The sequence below is a fragment of the Pygoscelis adeliae genome, unplaced genomic scaffold (genome assembly GCF_000699105.1).
Source record: "Pygoscelis adeliae isolate BGI_AS28 unplaced genomic scaffold, ASM69910v1 Scaffold597, whole genome shotgun sequence".
NCBI classification, from domain to species: Eukaryota; Metazoa; Chordata; class Aves; order Sphenisciformes; family Spheniscidae; genus Pygoscelis; species Pygoscelis adeliae.
This window is the reverse complement of record NW_008825148.1, coordinates 122,219-147,895: the sequence shown is the minus strand read 5'-3', so window position 1 is coordinate 147,895 and position 25,677 is coordinate 122,219. Positions and strand designations below refer to the sequence as shown.

At 39.5% G+C, this 25,677-nt stretch overlaps 1 protein-coding gene across 1 annotated transcript in view; it reads right to left on the bottom strand.

The window, feature by feature from the left end:
* Positions 1-201: 201 nt before the first annotated feature.
* Positions 202-25,677, bottom strand: part of KAT6A (K(lysine) acetyltransferase 6A) — a 51,912-nt gene continuing 26,436 nt past the window's right edge. Inside the window, 12 exon segments of the mRNA XM_009328291.1 lie at positions 202-5,311; positions 10,642-10,931; positions 10,933-10,952; positions 11,468-12,160; positions 13,195-13,405; positions 14,520-14,751; positions 16,078-16,171; positions 17,113-17,274; positions 17,716-17,857; positions 20,109-20,224; positions 23,436-23,554; positions 24,758-25,071. Of these exon segments, the coding sequence (XP_009326566.1) occupies positions 2,724-5,311; positions 10,642-10,931; positions 10,933-10,952; positions 11,468-12,160; positions 13,195-13,405; positions 14,520-14,751; positions 16,078-16,171; positions 17,113-17,274; positions 17,716-17,857; positions 20,109-20,224; positions 23,436-23,554; positions 24,758-25,071 (4,981 nt within the window). The 3' untranslated portion in view covers positions 202-2,723.

Below are 25,677 nucleotides of genomic sequence, written 5' to 3'. Positions count from 1 at the left end.
TTTTGGTTTTTCTTCTTAATCTTTCTCTGATTAGAAGCTGTAGATAAAAATTAACACAGACAGAGATCTCGCAAGTAAATTCCAAGTATCACCTCTCTTCCAGATCAAAAGGCCAACAGGGAATCATATTCCCAGGACCAAGGATCAGTGACAGAGTTCACTGCTCAAATGGAAGAAAAAAAAAAATCCACACGCACAACTGACATCCAAAATGGCTCAACATAATTTATTTTTTATGTTAAAATGTACAGAGTTCTTTTGAAAGTACTTGCTAGAAAGGGGAAAAAAAAGTGATATTACATACAAGGAGAGGAAGGGAGACCATCCAGCCAGGAGCGTATGACATGGAGAATTACAAAGGCATCTAGGCACCCCTTCCCCTTAGCTTACAAGTCACCATGAACAAAGTACAAAGAGGTTACAAAACAGGAAAAGCAAATATAAACAGACAGGAATAGACTCAGCTTCATTTGTACATGCGGCTTTTAGAGGCATCTGGAGCTCCTATTCACACACTCTAGAGATCTCTTTAAAGAGAATTTTTATCTTTCTTAAAATAGTTTTTAATATTCTACAACAAAGATAAAAAATTTTAAAGATGGAATGAAATGAAAAAGCTCTTATTTTTAAAAGGCATCAAAGTCACTAACAGTGAGATTTTTTTTAATTTCTTTTAGAAGATTACCCAAGTTATCTTGCTAAAAATACATATTTTTTTTTTTTTTTTAAACAGAAGTGAAAAAATGGTAGGTACCAATATTACTGCGTTGGATAATTTCTTTTTATATATAGAAAAGAACATTTTTTTTTCTACAATAGTTCTACAGTCACAAAGGCTTGTGGAAAAGGGAGCTGCCCAATTGATAAAAAAACCATACAAAACCAAACCAAACATAACAGCAAACAAACTAAATTCACGGCCCTCACTTCAACAGCTTCTCCTCCTGTCTCAGACCCCTACCCGCCCCCCTACCCACCCCCCAGCAATCAGGAAGCAGTGACACGGCTGAAGATCTAGGAAGGAGAGGGCAGCACAGTGCGCTTTCTACATGGGTTATTTGGAACTGGAATAGTATATACAGAGAAATGGGGTCCTACACAGCCTTGTACATGCTCAAAACTAAACAGAAATAAAAAGTGGAAGTCCTTTGAATTCTGCCTTTTATGGTTAGCAGTTATTGGAGGAAAGTCCATTTTAGTGCATCTGAAGAAACCCCAACTTTTAGACTCTTTTGGTTTAAAAACAAAAGAAATTAGTCTTATTAATGTGTCTGTATTTCTACTTCATATACAATAAAAAAAGAACTTTACATTAAAGGGTGTCCCTTTTTGTATTGGGTGACATGCCAGCAATGTAGCCAAAAAGAATGTAAATTGGATTATGCGGTAATAAACAGCAAAATCCTGCCGCCTGCATCCTACTATGGTGTTTGGACTGTTTCACTCCTATAAAACAGGCCGATTCCCTTCTTTTCCCACACTAGATCAAAAGTGTGGGTATTCCTATAAAATGGGTCTCAAACATAGTGGGAGAATCAGGGAAAACATCACTGACTCCCTCAGAGAGCGGCACATTCAGCAACTTCCTACCCCATACCAGGCATGGAAGAGTGACAAAGACACCCCAGGGTTCTTGTCAAGTCACTTAAAACGTACACTTTATCTGTAAGTGATAAGTAAAGAGATTAAGAGGCAGACCACTGGAAACAGCTGCTTTTGAGCTCAGCCTGACTCAAAGGCTTCGGAACCAAAGACCCTCAGCATTTCGAAGTACATACTAAAGCAGTTTGGGATCTCAGAGTTGTGGCTGACTTGCAGTTCACCAGAAGAGCCTGCAACCATTTTCTTATCCTAACAGACCATTAACCACCCTATCCTCCTCATGACTGCATAAGGGACACAAACAGTTCTCTCTTGAGATGCTTCCAGTAGTTCAGAGTGACAGAACATGTGTGCATGCATGCACATGTGTGTGCACATGCATGTCTGGGTGGTGAATGGGATCATTTTAAAATTACATTATATTTTCAGCATGAAACATACAATTTCAGTTAACTCATCTACAAAAACACCAATGTGAATAGTTTATTGTTTACACATAACTCCAAATTTTACTGCGGGCAAGGGAGTCAGGGAAAGTTAAAGATTAAAAATTTTTCCTGACTTGCAGAAATAAAGAGCTTCATTTATCCTCTGTGTCCCCTTCCAAGTCTCCCAATAAGTGCCTCCTGCTAGAAGTAGGAAATGCTAGGTGAGGTTTAGAGGGAAGGGTTGTTATTCTTTGAGATGTCAAACATTTTACATGACTGCAGCACTAGAAACTGCATACAGAGGGGCACAGGGGAGGGAGAAGGACATACATTTGAAAAAAAAATTTAGAAAGATGATTTCATTGTTACACATATTCTGTCCACATTGTCAGCAAAGTAAGGCTCTTTTTAAATTATGAAAAGATTTTGTGCATGTTTTCCCCTCTAAAAAACATCTGTAAATTATTTTAGCTGTAAAATGTTTCAGAACTGTGAAGAAAACAAAAACGCAAAACAAAAAAAATCCAAAAAATAAAGACCAGGCTTCCTAAAAAATAAAATAAACCAAAGAAAATCCCTCTAAATCTACAGCAATATTTTAACTGGAAAAAGGTCCATTTTCTCTGGTTCGTCAGTATAAAAGGTTCCTTTATTTATATATATTTCAGTTTTTAGGATGCAAGTTCATCTTGCTCATCTTCTCATGTATGGTCCATTGAGAGACTGCTTGGGCACCCCAGCAGCATTCATGTAGCTGTGATGGGAGGGGCCAGTGTACATCATGTTTCCATGAGGATTTGGCTGCATAGGCTGCTGGGTATAGGCCTGGCTCCCCATCATTCCCATCTGCATCTGCATAGGATACTGTGCTGTCTGGTTCATGTAGGCAGGGTTACTATGGTAACTGCTGTTCATCATAGGCTGTGTCATTCTGTAGCTGTTCATGGCATTCAGGGTGTTCATATTCATGGAATTAACATTGTAAGGGGTGGTTGGCATTAGGTTGACTCCCATGTTCATACCCCGTTGAACAGCTAATGTACGAGGACCAGCCTGCATGGCAACTGCGGGTGGGCTGCGGCCATAGAGCTGCTGCTGGTGTGCAGTTGCAGAGGGCAGTGGTGCTGATTTAGAGCGAATGGAAATATGCCCCTTGACTGGCATTTGCCCCTGCAACCTCTGTGTATGTGGAATACCAATATTGGTAGCAGACATATTACACTGAAGCAGAGGTGACGTGAGGTTCATGGTGGTGGATGCCAGGTTTGGTGGGGGTGTCATAGTGGCTTGTGCTTGTGGTGTGCCTGCTAACGGATGAGAGGGAGCTAGCTGAGCCAATCCTGTGTTGGACAGAGAAACGCTGGTTGCATAGGAAGTCACAGCAGGAGAATGGCTATAAGGCATGGCATGAGGGTCCATAATGGTGTTTGTCAGCTGCTGCAACTTGGCTAAACTGAATGTGGCTGATGGTTGTGAATAGCTCCCAGCACCAAAATCCCCTGGAATCCTCTCGTAGATACTTATGTTACCAGTGCTTCCTGATTCAGGTATTTCCATGATCATAGGTGCTGGGGTGAAGCTGTTGTTCATGCTACACTGAGACAGTGGAGGTTGCTGCTGGGGTGGAGGTGGGGGCTGTGGCTGCTGGGGCTGAGGCTGTTGCTGTTGTGGCTGCGTTGTTGGTTGCTGGTTACTTGGAGGCCTTTCTACTACACAGCTCTGAGGTGACTTGATATTGCAGTATGCCGCAGGCTGGACAGTGTTTTGCTGCATCATGCTGCAACTGCTGCCAATGTTTGCCATTTGCTGAGTGACAACACAACTGTTCTGAGTGAGGCTGCTAGAAGAGGACAGTCCTCCATATGAACAGCTGCTCTGGGAAGAGTTATTTCCACAAATGCTGCCTCCCATAGTGGAGTCATAGCTGCTGGGGTTTTCATAATTCTCTGTAGTGCTCTCAATGCTGCCAAGGTCACTGAAGCCACTATCCACTACCTGCTGAGAGTGGTCCGATACTGAAGGCACATCCATCATGGGGCTGGTCTCCATGTTCTGCATAGAGGGTGCGGACAGGGATCCTTGTTCAGGACTTATCTGGGTGTAACTGCTCTCCAGAGCAGGCACATTTGGGCTGCTGACAGAACGTACAGACTGGCTGGGGTGGGACTGAACAGAGGATATTGGACTGTTGTGTTCTGAGGCCTGGCAATCTTCAACCATTGATATCTGAGGATCCTCCTCAGTCTGAGTGTAACTCTGCAAAGTCTGACAAGCTGCAAGAGTTTCTTCACAGTCCTGGTAAGCTACATCATGCTCATTGCTTTCCTCCTGTGTCAAGGACTGGACTGCTTGAACAGTTTCAAGATCTAGTTCACTATGAGGAATCTCTTCCTCTTCCTTTAATTCAATTAACCCTTCTTTATTACTTTGCTCTTCTTCGTGATCATCTTCAGACCCAGGGACGTGCTCTGAGCCCACTGATGTCTCATTGGAAGCCTGTTCTTCCTCAGAATCTGCCTCTGCTTCATCTTTTTCTTTTGCATCTTCTCTACTGCTTGGTATAGTTGTTTCTAAAAAACATTCTTGCACCTGAGGCTCCTCCTTCACCCCTTCTCTAACAGGCTGTTCTTCCATTTCTTTTTTCTTCACAGACTCCAGATGACCGTCATCTTCGTCATCGGCATCATGATCTTCATTTTGATTTGTCACTACTGCAGCTTCCTCTTCTTCCTCGTGCTCATGCTCAGGTTCGTCTAGTTCTTGCTGTTCTTCTTCTGATTGCCTTTGCTCTTCTAAAACCCGTGGCTTCTCCTCTACCTCCTCTTCTATCTCAGGCTCTTTTACTTCTGGCACGGGACTGCTGTTGCTGTCCACAGGAGAAACTGCTCTTACTTCACTGCTGGCTATATCTTCCTCTTCTCCCTCTCCTACCTCTTCTGCTTCCATATTTACATCTTCCTCTTTCCTTTCCTCAATAAGAGGCAGCTCTTCTTTCTGCTCAACACTTTCTTCTTTATCTGAAATTTTGGTCTTACGCCCTGGTTTTGAATTAGCTACCACTGCATCAACTCCTTCATCCTGAACTGATGGTGGCACCTTTTCCCGGTTCAGTTTAAAACCTGGTTTTCGACCAGGTCTTTTCTTCCAGTGGACTGGTTTTCGGCTTTTCCCTTTTGGCCATCCCTTCTTCTTTTTCATGGGTGTAGAAGTATCTGGCTCAAGTGAAGAATCCTTTGCTTCACATTTTCTCAGCATAGATAATGGTTTCAAAGTTGGGTTACCTGAAAACACAAATTGAAAGATACTGTTCAAACATTTTTATTTGACCTGAGCATTCACGGAAGCTTTCCCAAGCATTCCCATCATGTTTATCAACTTTATGTATCAATACTAGCTTAGAGATTTATTGTGAAGGGTAACAAGAAGGATCAAGGTCTGCTCATTAGCCATCACATTGCACATTACATTTTCAAAGAACACCAATGCTTTCAAGATTTTGCATGGTCAAAGCTCTGAGCCTTTAATACACAATTCAAATTAAACACTAGGCTATACGATAAAGTCCTGGAAAGACTCACCAGCCTTTACAAATTGTATTTATACAGTATGTTCACAAATGAAAGTGTTCCAGTGTAGGGGAACACATGAAGTTGCAATAAAAGCATGTTTCCATTTAGATCTGTACTTTGTGCATCTGCTTAAGAAAGGAAATATTTCTACTTTTTTCAGGGCTTATGCTTTTAAATGCCAATAGAAATACACAGATGACTGAATTAGGCTAGATATTTTTTTTTAATTTGAAAAATCATTAAAAGGAAGCTGAATTTCTCTCTCATCTGACTTTTATTTGATGAATAAAGTTTTGCATTTCAGTGACTTTCCAAACACTAGAGTAGGTTCAGAGCTTATACAGCCTGAAAGGAATGTGATCGTTTACTGAAAACTTACTGAATACTGTAAGGCATACCCTGAACTAATTTTGTTTTGAACCTGTCAATTAGGATAGTCAGTGACATTTTACACAACTGCTGGTAAACTACTGCTACAGTTAATCATTGACACTAGTTGATATTCACACTTTACCATCTGAATTTGTCTTCAGACACTGAATTTACTTAATCTGCTTTTGTATTAGTTTTCCTTTTATCTGCTAGGCAGAAAATCTCTCTTACCAAATAACAGTTCTCACCTAAGTAATTTGTAAATTTATCAAGTCACTCTTTTGCCTCTGCTTTCTTTGAATCTATCATTATAGAACATTTGTTCTAGTGTCTTAATCAGCCCACGACTGTTTTTTAAACTATTCCAGTTTGTCAATACTCTTATCAAGTGTGAATAACTGAGTAAAGATGGTTATAATAGTTTCACCAAAGCTAAATAAAGAGATGACAGAATGTCTCTACTCCACTTGAGATTCCCCTGTTCATATATTTAAGGATCATCTGAATCTCTTTGGCTTTGAGCTAGAAAACCATGCTAATTACTGGACATGACCTTCAAATACTCTCTCATAGACTTTGTCAGTGAATTGCCCTTCACTTCATTTACCAAATCCCCTCTTTTTCTGTCAGCTGCTACATTATTTTTTAATCTATCCATAAAATATCCATACAGACAGACATACAACCCAGACCAATCTCCCTTAGAATAGAATAGTTCTGTTGGAAGGGACCTACAACGATCATCTAGTCCAACTGCCTTGCACCCCACTAGTAACAAAGCTTCTTAATTACTCTTTGTTTGCAGCTTCATTTAATATGTATTAGCTTGATTCTGTAACATTTCAGTTTAAGCAAATGGTTTTGATTAAGTCAAATACCTCTCAAAACACTAAGTAGGTAACACCAATTACCCTTATTAAGCAAGCTGTAGTCTTGTAAAAATACATCATTGTCTGACAAATACATTTTTCACATACCAGTGTTCATTTGTATTGAGCAAATAACCCTCCCTGGACTTCCTACTGAGTAATAAGCCAGTCATCCTACTATTTAAATCAGGATGAATGTCACACTGATGGGCCTGTAAATTAGGTTGGTCATCCCACTATATGGATATAAGATCAATTTGCCCCCAATATTCAGAGTACATTTATTCACATTTCTGCCCTTTCTACCATCTTAAAAAATGTTATTGATTCCACACTATGAATTGCCCAAGAAGAGCTGTTTTAAGACCACAGTTATGCCATGAAGGTAAAACTAAATCATGTGCTCCTAGTAGTTCACAAGTGCTTCTTAAACCTAATCATAGGTCAGCTGAGTTACTCTTGCCCTTTGCTCAGACAGGCATTTACTCTAAATATCTCCGATGAGAAGCATTCTGAAAAAATTCTGGGTATTAAAAAATGAATTTAAAACATACTGAATTCAAGAGTCAACAACTCCTTGAAGTCATCCGTAAAACAAACATTTGGAATGTGAATAAAGGAAAGAAAGCATCTGCCACAGTCAGCATATCATTGGGCAGGAAGAAAGAAACACTACTTTCACAGTATTTGTTAAAGCATTAACAATTAAGTCCTTAAAAAAAAAAAATCCACCTCTTAAAAAAAAAAATTTAAAAATCGCTATTCTCTTCCTCTTCTTTCATATTCCCTATCTACTATGGAGGATTAGATTTGCCACCTCTTAGGTAAAGACCCTTTGCTTTTATCTGTACTGTCATGGATTTAATATTTTTAGGAATACAGAAAAAATAAATTATCTTATGATGGCAGTTTCCCCTTATAATAATGTAATATTAAAGGTGTCCAGTCTGGGCTCCCCAGTACAAGACAGACATGGAGCTACTGGAGAGAGCCCAGCAAAGGGCCACTAAGATGCCTAAGAGACTGGAGCATCTCTCTGATGAGGAAAGGCTGAGAGAGTTGGGACTAGAAAAGAGAAGGCTCGGGGGCGATCTTATCAATGTGTACAAATATCTTAAGGGAGGGTGTAACGAAGATGGAGCCAGGCTCCTTTCAGTGGTGCCCAGTGTCAGGACCAGAAGCAATGGGCACAAACTGAAACACAGGAGGTTCCATCTGAGCATCAGGAAATACTTTTTTACTGTGACTGAGCACTGGAACAGGCTGCCCAGAAAGGTTGTGGAGTCTCCCTCCTTGGAGATATTCAAAAGCCATCTGGACATGGTCCTGAGCAACTGGGTCTTGGTGGCCTTGCTTCAGCAGTGGGGCTGGACAAGATGACCTCCAGAGGTCCTTTCCAACCTCACGGGACTGTGATTCTATGATTTTTACCATATGCATAGTCTTCACAAAAGAATATGGATTTGATGACCACTCAAGATTTCACATGCATCATTTTTTAGGATACTGAGAAACATATGTATGTGCTGATACAGTTGAACTTAAACATCAGTGTGCACGCAAGCTTGAACAGAATCCTTACAGTATTCACATTCACAGTAAAACTTACAGGTAGAACTATGAAAAGCAAAATAATACAGCCCAGCCAGAGCTCCATCTTCCCCCACGCAACACTAATCAAGTTGCACAGAATTGGTAGAATATAGAGACACAAGGTTTATTTGTTTTCTACACCACAGAACACACACTGTCTTCCAGAATGCCTAACCCTTATTAAATACTGGCATCAAATCACCACACCACACTATCCATTCTCACTGTAGCCCTGACAGCAATCAGAACCAATTCAAATTCTCAGACACCAAATTTAAGAGACTACAGTGTTACATTTCAGGGAAATCATAAAACACTTTCAATGATTGCCTCAGCTAGAGATTAAATTATCAGGGAAAAATCTAACCCAAACCACCTTTAGTCAGAAAGTTTAAAAAAAATTAAAAAAAAAAAAAAAAAAGGAAATTACAAGCAGGTTTCTGTAGTGATGGGAAAACGTCAAAAAAAAAAAATCTAAGCTTCCTATAAACATTCCTAACTCACAGTTCTGATTAAAATAGTCTAAATCTGAACCAAGTATTAATGACTGCAATTCTATATTTCTGAATCATCATAAGGCAGTGCCACCCCCCTCCACCCAGCTTAATTTTTTTATCAAAAAAGGCCAGCTGTTTATGATGACTGATTATCCCCGTGGGCTAACATGTTTAGGTAATTGAAAGTACATTGTATTTTCTCTAAGATCATTACAGTTTTACTATGTATACACAAAGGCACCTGCATTAAAGGCATAAGCAGCCAGCAGATACCATTTGATGTCAGGAGCAGCAATACCCTAAAATAGTGTGCTTACTACTTTATTACTTCAGAGGTCCTGACAAATTTGCAGCAGTTCAGGAAAAAAAAAAAGCAGCACAAGTGACACAAGGGAACAGGAAGCACTAAATTACAAGTGGAGAGTAAGAAGTAAAGTATTTATAAACAGTAGGTGAGCAAGAAATTTATCATTGTAGTATATAACGGGTGTGAGTTAAAACAGTGGCTTTCCAAATACCATTTTTGATCCCTGGGCACTCTATGGACTATTTGTAGTCTGCAAAAGATGGTTAAAAATCACTGATGTATTTTATAAAGCAATATATGTGTGTGGAATCTCTAAAGGGATTTGCACCTCCACCAGAAAACATTCAGAAGACCACAAATGAAAAAGACTGAAAACCACTTATCTAACAGATATTCTCCCAACCCTACAGTCTTATTAATGGTGCTGGAGTACCATAAAAATGTATTTCATGAGTAATCTGATCACAACAGAATTTAAAAAAACAATCGTACAAACTGTGCATATATTCCCACTAAGAAAACTTAATGCTGCATCAACATGTGTTTGCACTAAACTTATGAAGTCATGTGCTGCTATAAGGATTTAAGGGTAACTGATGCTAAATGGATAGTATATACATGGCTATAATAATATTGATGCTTTCAGTATTTAAGTACTTTTAAAGAAAAATTCTCCTCTGCTAACCACAGGCTAGTTGAAAGCCATAAATTAATGAGTTTGTTCCAGTAACGATTTTTTATTGTGGGATAACGGCACCATACTTCTCTTACACACAGTTCTTTGTTTTTATTTGGCTAGCTGCCTTGCACTATGTAGACCCTCAAGAGAACAGAACATATAACAGCCATAATGAAGATTACTAATGGAGCATCTGAATGACAGATGTTTCTTTTGAACTGTCAGTGCACTCTAAGTAACCAGTTCCAACCACATTAATTTTATTTTATGAACTAAAGGTTCAGAGAACTTTAAGGAGATAGGAGATGCTGAGAGGCAGGACATGCAATGTGATGAAGAACAGGATCTCAAAAGAGACAATTTATTATTTCTCTTTGTTACGGAAAACTGAGGGCTCTCCAATTTATTTGTTTTATTTCTGTAAGCGACCCTGCTGCATAGGTTTTTCCACAATCACAGATAACAATTCCACTAGGAAAGCTGAATCAAAAGGATACCCTATGATCAGATCATTGCTAATAAGATAGTTAAAAGCATGCACCACATTTTCATAAGACTTAGGAATGTTTGAGTCTGGTTTGACGGGTAATTTATGCCTAACCCTACATTTTGGCTAGAAGTTACAAGACAAGGTAAGCAGCTTGTTCCATCATGAGCTAGTATCATCTGACACTCACCGACACACTATCTATAGCAAACTTTCAACAGCATACCACCAAACATACCATTAGTGTCATCAGACTCCTCCTCATCTTTGGACTTCCTCTTAGAAGAGGGTCTATGCCTGAGTGTGTCTGGTGGGGCTAAGTGCCGAAAGTATCCACTGGGCAAAAGTTCATTCTCTTCCTCTTCATCCTCCTCCTCCTCTTCCTCCTCCTCAATCTCGAATGTAGGCTCTAGTCGGGGCATTGGTCGTTCAGAGTCTGAGTCCTCAAATGGTTCATCCAGCACTTCTGTGGTCTCCGAGATTGTTTCAGTGACAACACTGCTGTTGTGGTGCTTACGCTTGCGGACTCCTCTTCCGAAGAATTGGTTTCTGAAAGTGGAAGGTGGGAGAAGAGAAGACATTTTATCACGTGCAGTAGAAATAAAACACAATAAATAGAAAACATGAACAGCAGAGTTCGACAGTGTAAGCAGGACCAGAGGGCTCCCTTCTGGAGTCCAGACTTCACTAGAAATACTGACCAGCACCTGCACATTAGACAGATGTCAAATACAATGCAAGACGACCGACTTCCATGAAGATTGCTAGATTGACATTTGTGTAATAGTATAAACCATTAAAACTTCAATAACCAAGGTGGAAAAATCAAAAGCACAAGGCAGAAGTTAGAATTAAAAAAACCCGTACCTCCGATTCAACAAAAACCACCACTACAAATAGGTGGCGGAAAGCACCCTCCAGACAGAGTTCTGGAAGACTGAGCAGATGCTACCTGTACACTTAATACATACCTCATGAATTGCACAATCCTTCAGAAAGCATCAACATACTGACAAAATAGACTGCATGATATAGTCAGAGACAACAAGAAAGAAGACACACACCTTTCGTTTTAATGTTGGCTTGGTGAGAACAGGTGGAGAGCTTGATCGAGGACTCACAGGCTCATCATCTTCCTCTTCACTACTCTCACTAAAACACCTCAGAAGTGCCCTATCACTATCACTGTAGCGGCGGGGTAATCTGTCGCCGTCCTCCGGGAATCTACACTTCAGTGGCTCCGTGCTCTTTTTCAACTGCCCTCTCCACCTTTCCATACCTTCGCTGTACCGCCGACGGGGTATTGCAGATTTTTCACCTTTGCCATACTGCCCCTGGGAAACTGCAGATTTTTCCTCATCTTCAGCATACCGGCCTCTTGGAGCTGGAGACTTCTCCTCACATTCACCACATCTTCCTGGCAAGGCCGCCGACTTCTCCTCACAGTCACTGCACCTGCCTCGTGAGGCTGCTGATTTCTCCTCACATTCACTGCATCGCCCACTGGGAACTGCTGCTTTGTCCTCAATGGGCAATATTGACTCCTTCTCACAAAAGGGGTCCCGAAGTTTTTTGCCCTTGCGGTTCCATCGACCTCTTCGTGATGGCTGGCTGTTTGCAGGAAGACTATCCAGGGGAAAAATGTGCTTGTTTGGCCGTGCAGAATTGGCTGGAGCAACAATGTCTGGCTTTTTTTCACACTCTGTAGGTGAGTAAGGCTCTTGCTCTTTCTTCTCCCATGACACAGATTTTACCACCTGATTTAAATAAAAACAAATAGATTTCACATTTCCTATTTAAGCATGCATGTCTTTCCTGAATTCGATTCCACAAAAACCTTTGAGCAAGAAGTCAGAAAAGTTTAACAAGAATGACTTTTAAGAATCTGGGAATAACAAAAGAATTGACCTTTACAAGATTCTAATAGTCCTAACTGCTACTCCTTTCCTCCCAGCTGATAATGTACCTCAGTTAGCTTCCTGACAAGTGACTTCAGTCAGCAGCAGCCATCCAGTGGCCTGCTGGACTGCAAACATCATCTTGTTACATTCAAACACAGTTATTTGTGTAATTTTCAAGAAAAAAGTGAGACAAACTTGAAGCTATTTTTCCATTAAAATGCACAATTAGTTTAATGTAAATACAGTAACAGCGCATAATTTGCCTCTTAGTATTCTAGTCAGTGCTCATCACCTGATGAGAGAGTGCAACCCTTCAAGGACAGCAGCGTAGATTTCAGAAACCTTCACTGCTCTGTAGGCAGTAATTCTAAAGCTATTAGTGGTTTTGCAAAAGTACACAGCAAAAACCCTTGGTGAAAAAAGTTAAAAGTTTTCCTTGATTCATTTCCATTTATGCTGTATTTGTCACTTACAGAAATACTGGGTCCTTCAAACCTAAATCCATTTCAATAATTTGATGAGAGACCAGGTTGCTTGAGAGTGGGAGGCAGGGGTGTTTTGTTTTGGTTTGGTTGTTTTGTTGTTTTGTTTTTTTTTTTAATACCGCCCCCCCCCCCCAACACATGCTGCAAAAATCACTAAGGGTAGAAAGAGCCTTTTTACTCTCTTCAGAGATAGTCTTTAACCTTTCTCTAGGCTATGCCTCAATGTTTTCCCTATTTTTAGTTTCTGATCTGAAACTATAAAGATACATAAACTTATCATGACTGCATTGCTTTTTACGATTATGCCAAATGCCCAAGCTTGGCATTTGAAATCTTGTTAGCATTGCCTGGAAAAGCACTGAGTGTAAACTATATGCCACACAGAAGTAACAGATTCACTCTTACACTGGTCTCTGGATCCTTTTCTTTCTGCTGCTGTTGCTCTTCATTTTCCCCATCCTCTGTCTCCTCTTCTTCATCTTCAGAGACAACTGAGTTGGAAACTATAACAGGTGTCCAACGCAGACATTCTGCATCCACATCTATAGGTCGGACATTAGTCCTAAGCTTTGCCATATGCTCCTGGATAAGTTTCTCCCGACGAATTATCACAAATCTAAACAGTAATAATACTCTGATCAACAACAGGCTACATACTGTACATGTTGTCATGCGAAACAGATATAAAATATTACAGAAAAATCTGTGTACTCTCAATCAGTACTGCCATGAATAACTTCAGAGAGGACAGAAAGCTCATTAAAACTGTACAATTTGCAGTACCGTCAGACTACCAGAGAAAGCATCTTAAAACTGAGAAAATGTTGTTAAATTCTTTCCATTTGTTAATGGTGAAGCCATTATCCTTCCATGGGTAACATTCAGCTGCAGAGTATCACTTTTATTATGTGTTAAACAGACAAGGGGTATGACATTTGGGGAACAGGCAGCATAAAGTGAAAGATACTGAATGGTAATAAAAGGGCTGCTTTAAAAAGTTACAGTCCCACTACCAGTGTGGATTTTATTCAGGGGACTGGGAGTAACCGATTAAAGCATACTGTGAAACAAGGACATAAAACTGTTCTCAGATAACTTCCAGTTTTCCGAATAAGTTCCAAGTTTAACACAAAACACAACCGAATACAACCCCACTCCCAAAACTGCTATAGTCTGAATCAAGAATAATTCCCAGTATTTCACTTCACTTGTACACTCAGCTGGGCAAGCAGACTTCACCTCATTTCTCCCAGTGATCTATCCCACTGTTCAAGCATCCCATGTTAATCCACACAGTTAATGGCATCTTTGAGGCACAGAGAAAAGGGAGGGAAACAACTGTCTGTTCAGTGACTGGAAAAAGGAATGGATTTCCCTCTAGAGAAGGGAAGTTGCTGTTCTTTGCTCTGTTTTGTGAGTATGTTAGACTGATTATGCTGAGGGACCCCAAGAGAACATGGCCAAGAGATCAGCTTGCTTTCTCTCACAGCTGCAAATTACTCAGAAGTTCCACAGCTGCAGAGCTACACAGCTGGAAATCTGATCCAGCTTTGGCACTGAACAATTCTTGCATTGCACGTGAACATCATAAATCTCTACAGCCAATATTTGGACACTTAAGTCTTAAATAAAATCAAGCTTATTAGATGTGACTTGTCTCCAAACACCATTAAATTTCATTCAAATACATCTGAAGCTATTTGGAAATACAACAGGAGTCCTGTACTCACTGATCACTACGGAAGTCAAGCATTCGTAGGTGATGTAGAGTGGAAGTGATATCCTGAGGGCAGATTCCAGTCAGCTTACTCAACTTCTTGATGCTTAATTGCTTGTCACGTTGATGATAAAGGCACTCCAATATTACACTTTTCCAATAAGCCATGTATGAGAGGCGCCCCAGGTCTGATAGGGGCTTCTCTGGTGATCCTGCTTGACCCTCACGCTTTGAAAGCAAATAGCCTAAAGATATACAAGAAAAAAATTTCAAAAAATTAGCATATATACCTTCTGTTTCCACCCCAACTTCTACAAAGGTATTTTTCCAGAAAGTAGCTGAATGCTACCTACAAGATATAGATTATAATTTTGAAGGATACACTGAGTGGTCTGGCCCATTTTCTTTTTTTTGTTTAAACGCCTGTTATTCAGTGATAGAGTATCAGATCACTAAACTACATTGCCATCAGACATTGGCTATGGGCAATGCCACGAGATGGCAGCCGTTACCTACCTAGAAACTATACTAAGCCTGAAGTACACAGTCTGCTGAGTATCTTCCAATTGCAATAGCAATTTTGAAGATAACAGAGGGAAAACATATTTTAGCCTTTTAAAACTAATACGGCAAACAATTTTCTTGAAAATTCTCTACTGTCAAACTTCAGGGCCATACTAGAGAGTACCAAGCTCTATCTGCAGAAACTTAATTAATTTAAGACTGTGATACACTGCACAGGTTCAGTAAAGACCGAGAGGTTATACCCTCCCCAGTATGGCAAAGGGGGGAGGGGGGAACCAGCTGACAAATATGTCTTCTCACTGCTGCTCTAATATAGCCCACATTTGTTGATTTCTCAAGATACATCACTGAGTTCCTTTGTTTCACCAATATTTTCAGGAGAACAACAATTTATCTACACAAGGATATTTACCAGCAAAATCATTCTAATATAATTATACCAGTAGGGTTTTTCCTCTGGACATTAGCTCCAAAATTAGCATGTCCACAGGGAGGGCTATATTAGATTGCACTCAGCATAATAAGAGAGATATAGTTACAGTGGCAAGCATGAACTTGCCGAAATCCATGTATGAATCTGAGAATTGTTTGAGTATTCAGAGCCTAAGTATGTCTGGTTTTGTTGCTCTCAGAGCTAAATTAAAACATAACTATGACTACCTTTTGCTTACAACACTCCTTCACTTAATCAAGCTGCTGAAGGTTTCAACAGATTATGCAGTTTTAGGGTTGGCTTTCTGTAGAAAGAACCACATGCACAAGGTAAGCTTCTGCTAAAAACACTATACTGACACATGCTTATAGTTTCCACCGTAAGTTGCTTACACGGGAAACATGAGAATTAGGGGAAAAATTATCAATTTGTCTTTAGAATTGAAGCCTTCCAACAATAAGAGTAAATTGTGAAGTTCAGATGATTTTATGAGTTTTAGAATCCTTTGTCCCAAGAAGTTTTTTAATTTGGAAAATATCCTCTTCCACAGTTAAGCCTTTCTTTAAAATATGAAAAGACAAAGACTAAAAAAAGTGAAGAAAAAGTTCCTTACTGAAGTCAATTAGGAACCTGCCATAGCCCTTACGCTGGTATTGTGGAAGAATCATTATACAGGAAACATTGTACTTCTGTTGGCAGTGTTTCTCCTGTTGGAAAAAAAAAAAAAAAAAAAAAAAAAAAAGACCAGTGAGAAATAGAAGTTGTTCTGTACAAGTCCCTAACTTCTTCTATAGCAAAAACTGAGATAGAAGCCACAGTCAAAGTTTCTTAGGAACAACAAAGTACATGAGCCAAGGAAGAGAGAATAATATTAAAACTTTATCACCATAATTTTTGTTCAGAAAAACAAAAAGAATGAAACCTTGACATAACTACCACCTTCTGCTTAACTACAATACAGTAAAGAACATGGGCTGCATAGCAGATACAGTTCAAAGCATAAATCTGAAGGCAGCTAAATTCACTGAAAAAGATTGCATTATTCCAGTGAATCTTTAAATGTTATAACCATAACATACTAAAATCCAATCTCAAATCTGCTGTTCTGAAGACCGAAAGGAAAAGCTTCAATTAAAGCTATTTAAAAATAAGTAAAACAATTACAGGTAAAAATCTTAATAAAAGGCCTATCTGAAATCTTGGCCCTGTTCCAACAAAAAAAATAAAAGGCTTGAAATGAGGTGCAAAATTGCCAAACTTGTTTGGAAAACAATGTATTTACAGAAGGAAAGATGAGATAGAACCACTTGGTAACAGTGTTTCTCTCACAAACAGTACTACCCATCACCACCAAGAGTAGGAAATCATTTGAAGAGTGGGGTTTTTTTAGCTACTAGCTGCACTACAAGTTCCTTAGAGACTATATGCTATTCAACATTATGAGGAAACTTGGTTTTATTAGATGGTGTAGTTGGTTGTCTCCAAATGTAACATAAATACAATCTGGTTGCAACAGATGTCTATACCTGTATTACATAATGTATTATATAAAATGCAAGGGCCTAAATTACAACAATTTAAAGACTCCGAAGCAGCATTTCTCACCATAGCAAATGCAGTTCCAAGTCTGAAGTACTCAAATACTTGCCTTGGAAAAGTAGCCAACAAGATGACAGCCCTTGACATCATTCTGTGTCAGCACGTAGAAAAGAAATGGCTCCACATCATAATAGAGAGTCTTATGGTCCAGGAAGAGTTTGGCTAACAAGCACAAATTCTGGCAGTAGATAGTGCTGACATTGCCATCAACCTTAGAGAAATGAGGAAAAGCTTTGTCACTCCATTTGCTGTCATGCAAGGACATGCTTCATCTGGGAATTGCTGTACGTTTGAAATGTCTAACATGAGAAGACGACTTCTCTGTCACAGGTAGCATCTCAAAGGACTTAAACTTCCACAGCATAAAGGCCATGGCCAAGTCACTGTTACATTCATTAGCTTAAGAGAGAACTTAAAATTCATTTTCCTAAAATGAAAAAGCATTTTTACAAAGCAAGCCTTCTCATATGTTTTATGTATGAATAATCTATACACGAGGTCAGCTCCCACTGCTTGCTTGTGGTTCTTCACTCTTAGCAACTGAATGCTTCAAGAATAAAGATCTTTAGGGCTATGGAAAACTTATCACACGATTGGGTGCTAAAGCCCCTATTTTACAGATAAAAGCCTGTGGCTTAGTTTTATAACTTACCTCAAAGACTGAAATATTGTTTTTTCTGTAAATTTCATTGGCTGGAGGATGAAACCAGCCACATTTTTTCATATGCTGTTGAAGAATAGTTCTACTTTTCATATACTTTAGACAGAATTCACAAAGGTACAACTTGGGTAGCCTGTAAGCAAAGATAAAGAAAGATCAAAGACTGAAGATACAGACTTTTGTATAAAACTCCTCACTCCTGCAGATAAAAACTTGGTGAAAACAAACCCAGTATATACTGACCTTTTGTATGTGCTAATCAGGCCAAAACCACCAAACCACTACCATACTTAAAGTCATGGCACTTACTTATTCTGTAATGAATGCATATTAACAAGATGTGCTTAGTGTCCTGCATAAGTACTTTTACACTATTAAGTTATCTCATAAGAAATACATGCATCGATTAAAATCCTAGAAAAAAATAGCAAAAAAACCCCAGTTTTGCACTAGTGACGCTAGGATGGATTAGATAAATAGTTCCGATTGTCTCCCTTCCCTCCTCGTAACAGACAGCTGCAGCAATGAGGTCACAACACCATCTATCTGTTTGCTTTAAAACCATTTTACATACTACATTGACATGAACAATTTGAATGCAAGTGTCCCGATAGTATTGTGATTTAACTCCATTTACATACTCTAGCTTGAGCGGGGATGCTATTTTCAGTTACCTTCAACACCTTTAGTAGAGCTAGAATAATTCCTCATGACAGACCACATGCTCTAATAATTATTAAATGGTAGAATAAAGAGTTTTATTTAATTTTCTCTCTCTAGCTACGGCCTTTGGAAGTTATTCCTCTTTCTGAATCAAGTTAAAGTTTGGGGAGTTTGCAGTTTAGACAGTTTGCAAAGTTCTTAAGCAAGAGAACATCGAAACAACTATACATGCATCACAGCAGAACAATCTTTCAGATGCCAAACCGTGTAACATTAAACATTTCTTCTTTAGCTGTGTTGAAGTACATACAGCATAAAAATAATGCATCAAAGTAATTCCTGTGAAATTTCTGTTTATTTTTCTCTTTCAACTCCCATAGATAGTATACAGATATTTCTAATCAAATCCTTTAATACACAGTTAACATCCTATTCCCTAAACAAACTTATTATTTTTTATCATGAGGAGTGCTGCAGTTGATTCACTCAAGGGAAGGGATGGCATCCAGAGGGACCCTGACAGGCTGGAGGAGTGGGCCCAAGTGAACCTCATGAAGTTCAACAAGGCAAAGTGCAAGGTCCTGCACCTGGGCCAGGGCAATCCCCAGTATCAATACCGGCTGGGGATGAACGGATTGAAAGCAGCCCTGCAGAGAAGGACTTGGAGATACTGGTGGATGAAAAATCGGACATGAGCTAAGCAATGTGTGCTCGCAGCTCAGAAAGCCAATTGTATCCTGGGCTGCACCCAAAGAAGCGTGGCCAGCAAGTCAAGGGAGACAATTATCCTCCTCTGCTTCACTCTTGTAAGACCCCACCTGGAGCACTGCGTCCAGCTCTGGGGTCCTCAGTACAAGACATGGACCTGTTAGAATGAGTCCAGAGGACGGCCACAAAAATGATCCAAGGGCTGAAACACCTCTCCTATGAGGAAAGGCTGAGAGAGTTGGGGGTTGCTGAGCCTGGAGAAGACAAGACTCCAGGGAGACCTTATTGCAGCCTTTCAATATATAAAGGGGGCTTATAAGAAAGACCGAGAGAGACTTTTTACCGGGGCCTGTAGTGATGGGACGAGGGACAACTGTTTTAAAATGAAAGAGGTTAGATTTAGATTGGACAGAAGGAAGACTTTTTTTTATAAGGGTGGTCAGACACTGGAACAGGTTGCCCAGAGAAATTGCGGATGGCCCATCATTGGAAGTGTTCAAGGTCAGGCTGGACAGGGTTATGAGCAACCTGATCTAGTGAAAAATGTCCCTGCCCATGGCAGGGGGGTTGGACTAGATGGTCTTTAAAGGTCCGTTCCAATCCAAACCATTCTATGATACCACATGTAAAGAACCAATGTACTCTGAGAGTCAGATACTCTAATGACTTACATGCTTAATAACAGCCCCGTACCAGGTCATTTAGCTGAGGCTGCTCCCTCCTCAGAGTGTGGAATACGTCAGTTCTTTGGGAATCCATCTAATCATATATTCCTGTGGCAGTTCGAATGCTCACAGCATATGCAGGTTGTTGCAGAGAGCTTATCAACTTTTTGACTCAGCCTAAAGAGACCTTAAGACATCTATTAACTACCATGAAAAGTATCTGGATTATGTGTACTTTGCTTCTATCCTACATTCAGATAGAATTTTCTTAAGATTTCTACACCTGCTGGAGTACAGCTTTCCCATAAACACTGAAGCAGAACAAAGGAGACTAACGTTCAGTCATACCTCGAGTATTCCTGTGGATATGGGGAGGAGTACCAGGTCTGGATTTCATACTTGCCAAATTCGATGACAGAAGGGCATCGGACTTGTGGATCAGGAGGCCCAGTCACCCCTACTTTCTATGCAAGGGGGAAAAAAAAAAAATAAAATTCATGAATTTCCAAGTGAAAGACTTCTAAGCTGAAATAAGTTAAAACATTCTTATCTACGCAGTCCATCCTACTCGAACTCAGAGAACTAGGAAGATGCAGACATTGCTTTCTGACACTAAAAACCAGTATCAGTCAGATTTCAGGCAAGCATGTGATTCACAAAAAGGAAGAATTAGTAAGCATTGTCATACCACATACCTCCACTACCTTTCACACTATTGCATGTCATAGTTTTAAATACAAATTAGTACACAGCAAAATTTAACACAATCTTTTTTCAGTCCTGTTATTTCCATTCTTGTTATTTCAATAGCCAAGAACAGAAACACATGAACTGCTCCTGAGGTTAAGATCTAGAATATTCAACTATCTAGCATAACACATCAGTGTCTTCCCAGCTCCCAGACTATATGTACTACTGTGAATGTAGTATCTACCAAGACAATATTCAACGTACAGCTACCTGCTATCATCACAAGTGCAGAAGACTTAAAAAACCCCCTCAAATTATTTATTAGAAGGAAAAAAATAGAAAGTAGAATATTTTTCAATTACTTCTACAACCTTTATTTCCCCTGTCTCTCTGATAGTAACTGTATATTTTATGAGAACTTAAAATAAGGGAACTAAACGCTCTGCTTTCAAAGAAAACAAATGTTTTTTCAATTCATGAAGATTTTCTCTCAAAAGACTGTCACTCACACAATTAGAAATCCAAATATTCCCACTGGCCTTGCATTATCATATGAACCACCTGGACTGCAAAGCTATTAATAAATGAGACCATGTTTCATGCAGGAGGTCGGAAACTAATGTGAAGAGTACCAGTGAATTACCTATATGCAAGTTTATGCTAGCAGAATGAAACAGCTATACCCAGGACAACGGTTTAGGGTTTGAAAGGCTAACGTTCAAAATTATCATTTTTCTAAGTTTCCTAAGTGGGACTGGTATAGGCAGAAGTCACCTCAGAATCTAAATCTAGGCATACACATTTTAAGGAGCTCTATCTAGATTAAAAAGGACAGTAATCTATTAAAATGTTTAATCCAAGAGCTCCAAATACAGCCATCAGTAACTGATTCATGTTTCCTTCTATTCTTAACAGAAGATAAACAGAATATTTCAGTAGTCAGCCAAATAAGATCTTAGAGCTTACTACCTGCATATGATCCACAACCACTTAATTACTATTTCCCCCCCCCCATCAGTTTATGGATTTATTCCTTAGGCTTCTCCTTTCATCTTAGGCTACCTACTAGGACAGAAACTAGGTAAGAGAGTCAATTTATCTTACTTCAACTCAAAACCTAGATTTAATAAGAACAAACTTCCTTTGGAGTATTTAAGAAAAAGAATTAAGACAATACTATTAAGTAAGCACAATTTCGGGTGCTAAAAGCTTTTGCTATTTGTGAGGATTCCATGAGGAAAGGAAAGCACAACCTCTGCATTTTTGGTAACTGATACAAGGTTGCATGCAACACAAGAATTTCACTCCTTGGCAGAACAAATCACCAAAAGATAAGTTTATGAAGGCAGCTCTTTACAGCTACGATAGTCTATCATTAAGCACTTTCTGCACTGTAGTTTCAAAGCAATCGCTATTATTGCCCAGTACAATAGGTCAGTAACAAACACAATTATCAGATGCATCTGACAAGTCTTAAGGAAAACAGTAGCATACATCTGCAACAAAGTCCTGCACCTGTGCCTTCTTTTCAGCAACAAACACCTCCTCCAAATGAACGCCCAACACAAATGGGGAGACCCAGCTCCCATGTAACTGTTTACACATCACAGTGATTAGAAGAAAGCCTTCAATACCAGACTACTGCTTCAGCCTCTGTGCTAGCTGCAGATAGCTCTGAATGACTTTCTTCTTGAACGTTTAATACGCAGTATCTTTTCCTCAGCTCACTCAAAAGCCTTTGATATGTCACTCTGTATTTCCATTTTCTTTGGTGAGGCAGTTAGCTCGGTGTACATGCACAAGGTCCCTGCATCAGCTGCATAACAACTCTGGTCAACCCTTTCCTCACCAAAACCAACCAACTAGTCACCTTAAAGTATTTAATCTACAAGTATTTTCCCCACATGGGGGGGGTGGTGGGGGAATCTCTCCAAAACTTGCTCCTTTTTCTAAGCAGATGTTTGGAGATTAATATTTTCTCTATTCTGGGTATATTTCCATAGATTTAATTTCAGATCTTCAGTTATTTTTCTAAAACATAATTATGGTCACAGGCTGTAGTCTCATGTGCGATTTGCTCAATGATGCACATGCTGAGTTTTTTTTAAAATCAATCCTGTAACAAAAAGTTTAAAATAAGCAGTGTTATACAGTAGTGTTGTATTTGCACCTCAATAAAAGAGTTAACTGCACTGCATCTTAGTCTGCTTTATTACACGCATAGTGTAGTTCAGTCTTATCACAATTCATTGTTCATTAACTCTTTTGGTTCAGAGACTATATTTAGTATAGTGGAATTAAACCAGCCAATGACAGAATCATAGGTAAATAAACAGAAGTCAAATACCTGGAGAAGTTTAAAAGGACAGTTATACTTAGTGAAGCACTGTTCAGGGAAGTCACTGCATAAATTCAACTGACCCCTTTGGCTTCAGAAGGAGTTAGGTCATAAGACATCCAAGTTATTGAAATGTACAGGTAGAGAGATACACACACACCACCCCCCCACTACGCCCCTGTGTATGCACATATATATGTGCACATAGACACACACAGAGTAATGCCCTATCCTGTTCCATAAGGAGTTAAACTATCTAGAAGAAGAATGTTTTAATTAGCCAGAGGCCCTGTGTGACCCCTGCCGCCAGCAGAGTCCCATATTTTATTAACAGTCCACACGTTTTACCAGCTATTTAACAGCTCTATGTTCTGACACAACTAAAGCCACAGCCCTCAAGGCTTTTTAGATGCCCACCTTAACCTCTTACGCTCTCATGCTCACTTTTGTATTATCCTTCAGCTCTCTTGAGGTCAGTTCCCCATTACTCTCAAGCAGCAGAAACCAAGCACGTTAGCTTCTATGACAGACTGACTCATCTGGAGTCTGTATTTCTTGTTGTTGGGTTGGGGTGGGGTTTTTAGGTTTGTTTAGATTTCTTTTACAGACTTGGTACTTACTGCCAGACACTGAAAATTTAACTTTACCTGCAGTGCTTGTTCCTGAATATCTCTAAACAACTCCATGTCTTTTTCAGTTAAGATATCCTGGCTCCCAAAAAAACGCTCCTCATTTTCCTGTTTTCCATCCCAGCCATCCTGATTGTCTGTAAATGACAAGAGAAAATTGTCTTCACGCACATTTACAAAGGAGTACTTGCTTTATAGTGCAGCGACAAACATCATCTGGCTGTATTCAAACACTGTGCCAAGTTTTTTTGATGGGATTTTCTATTCAGATTTGGGATCACAAAGGAAGAACCAGTTCTGGATTTGCGACCATGTAAGAAGTATTGTCATATATTTAACCAGGCCCGAAACTCACCACTTAGATATTCATAGTATCATGAAGGCATGTGTAACAATGAGACAGTTTTGGATAAATGGCTTACCACTATGCCTCTTTCTCACAAACAAGGATCACAACTATTTAAATGCCATATCTGGTGCAACCAAAACCAGGACACTTACGTTCATCACCCAAGAAACACCCCTTCCACAAAAAAAGCAAACAAAACCCACAAGACACTTCACCTCACCCCCAAAGCATTAAGATACACTATTGTTCTTCCAGCACCAGCCAGGCTAATGCACATAGCTATTCTAAAGCTGTAAACCTTGTATGTTATTGTGGAATATTTTCCACTGCTTGCTTAGGAACAATTCAAGCTATGAAACTATTCAACAAGACTGTAAAGATCTGAATACAGAGATTAAATCAAGGTCCAGACATAGATTAATGTCTTAAGCTAGAAAAGAAAACAAGGAAAGCAGAACTACGTTCAAAAGAAGGGATGCTCTCCAGCAAGAAGGTGCCAAACTGCACGAAGCAGGCTCCTCTATGGCTGAGAAAATTAAGAAACATTTGCATGCAAGTCTATACCATAGATTAGAAACTCATGAGTCTGTCAGACTGGTTTTCTGTCTGTTTCCCATTTCATACTTCTACCTTGCTGTTCTTATTTTCATTAACCACTCCCTACATTACTTCTTTCAAATGTGACATTATTTAGCACATTTCCTAGGGCTATCTGCAATCCCCTCATTACCAAATGGCATTTTACCTCACAGTAATCATTTAATCCCTCATCACACCTTGCCATCATCTACAAAGAGGCAAAGGTCTCTAGGATCGCTTCCTTTTTCCAACTGGTATTCTACCTCAATGCACCAAAGATAACTGCATTTGAGTGTTAACTTTCAGCTTAAAGTTTCCAGCCTCTAACAATTCTAGTCTCTTCAACATCCTACCCTTTAAACATTTTCTTGGTGTACAGGATACTTACATTGGCAGGGTGAAAAATCTTTACCTGTGGGCCATTCTGAAGTGCTAGATTTCCTGGTACCCTTTTTCCTGATCCTATACTGCTGAGAATAGTCTACCACTTCCCCTCGAGCTTTTCGTCCATCAGGGGAGGGAGTGAAGAATTTAGTAAGGCCGTCTATAAGCCCTTTGGTTTTCTTGTTAAACTTCAAGGTGGTGCTGCCATCTCTGCAGAAGTCCAAGACATCTGTCTGCTCCAGGTATTCTCCTTCTGATGATGCTGACTGGCTGGACAGAGCAATCTTACGCTTCCGACCCCGACCAGGGCCAGTTCGAACTTTGCTGAAAGGGCCTTTTGAGCTAAAGAATGAGAAAGGGAAAGATGTGGTCAGAAGATGTGGTAAGGTGGTTTGTTTTGGGTTGCAGAGTGGACTACCATCTTCCCTATTTATTTATCAATTGCACAGAAGCTAAACGTGAATTGAAGAATTTAATAATAAAGGAATAGTCAAGAGCCTGTCTACCCTAGAGGAGCCACTATTCTAAACATCTCAGTGGAAGTACTGTACTATTTTTCTCCACACTGAACATTATGTGCAATTAATTTGAGTATAAACAATAGTTTTCACCGAATTTAATACAACATTAAATTTTAAAATCAGTAGCCGGAATGAATACATTGCACTGAAGGTTTCAATTTATGCCGTCATTAAACATTTACGCTTGTCATTTGTCAAAGTTTTTGTACTGATAGGAAATTGTCGTAAGAACTACACAGAAAGTTAATGCATGCAGGACACGCACATTAGAATCACAGAATCATAGAATCATGGAATCATTAAGGTTGGAAAAGACCTCTAAGATCATCGAGTCCAACTGTCAACCCAACACCACCATGCCCACTAAACCATGTCCCTAAGCGCCTCATCTACACATCTTTTAAATACTTCCAGGGATGGTGACTCA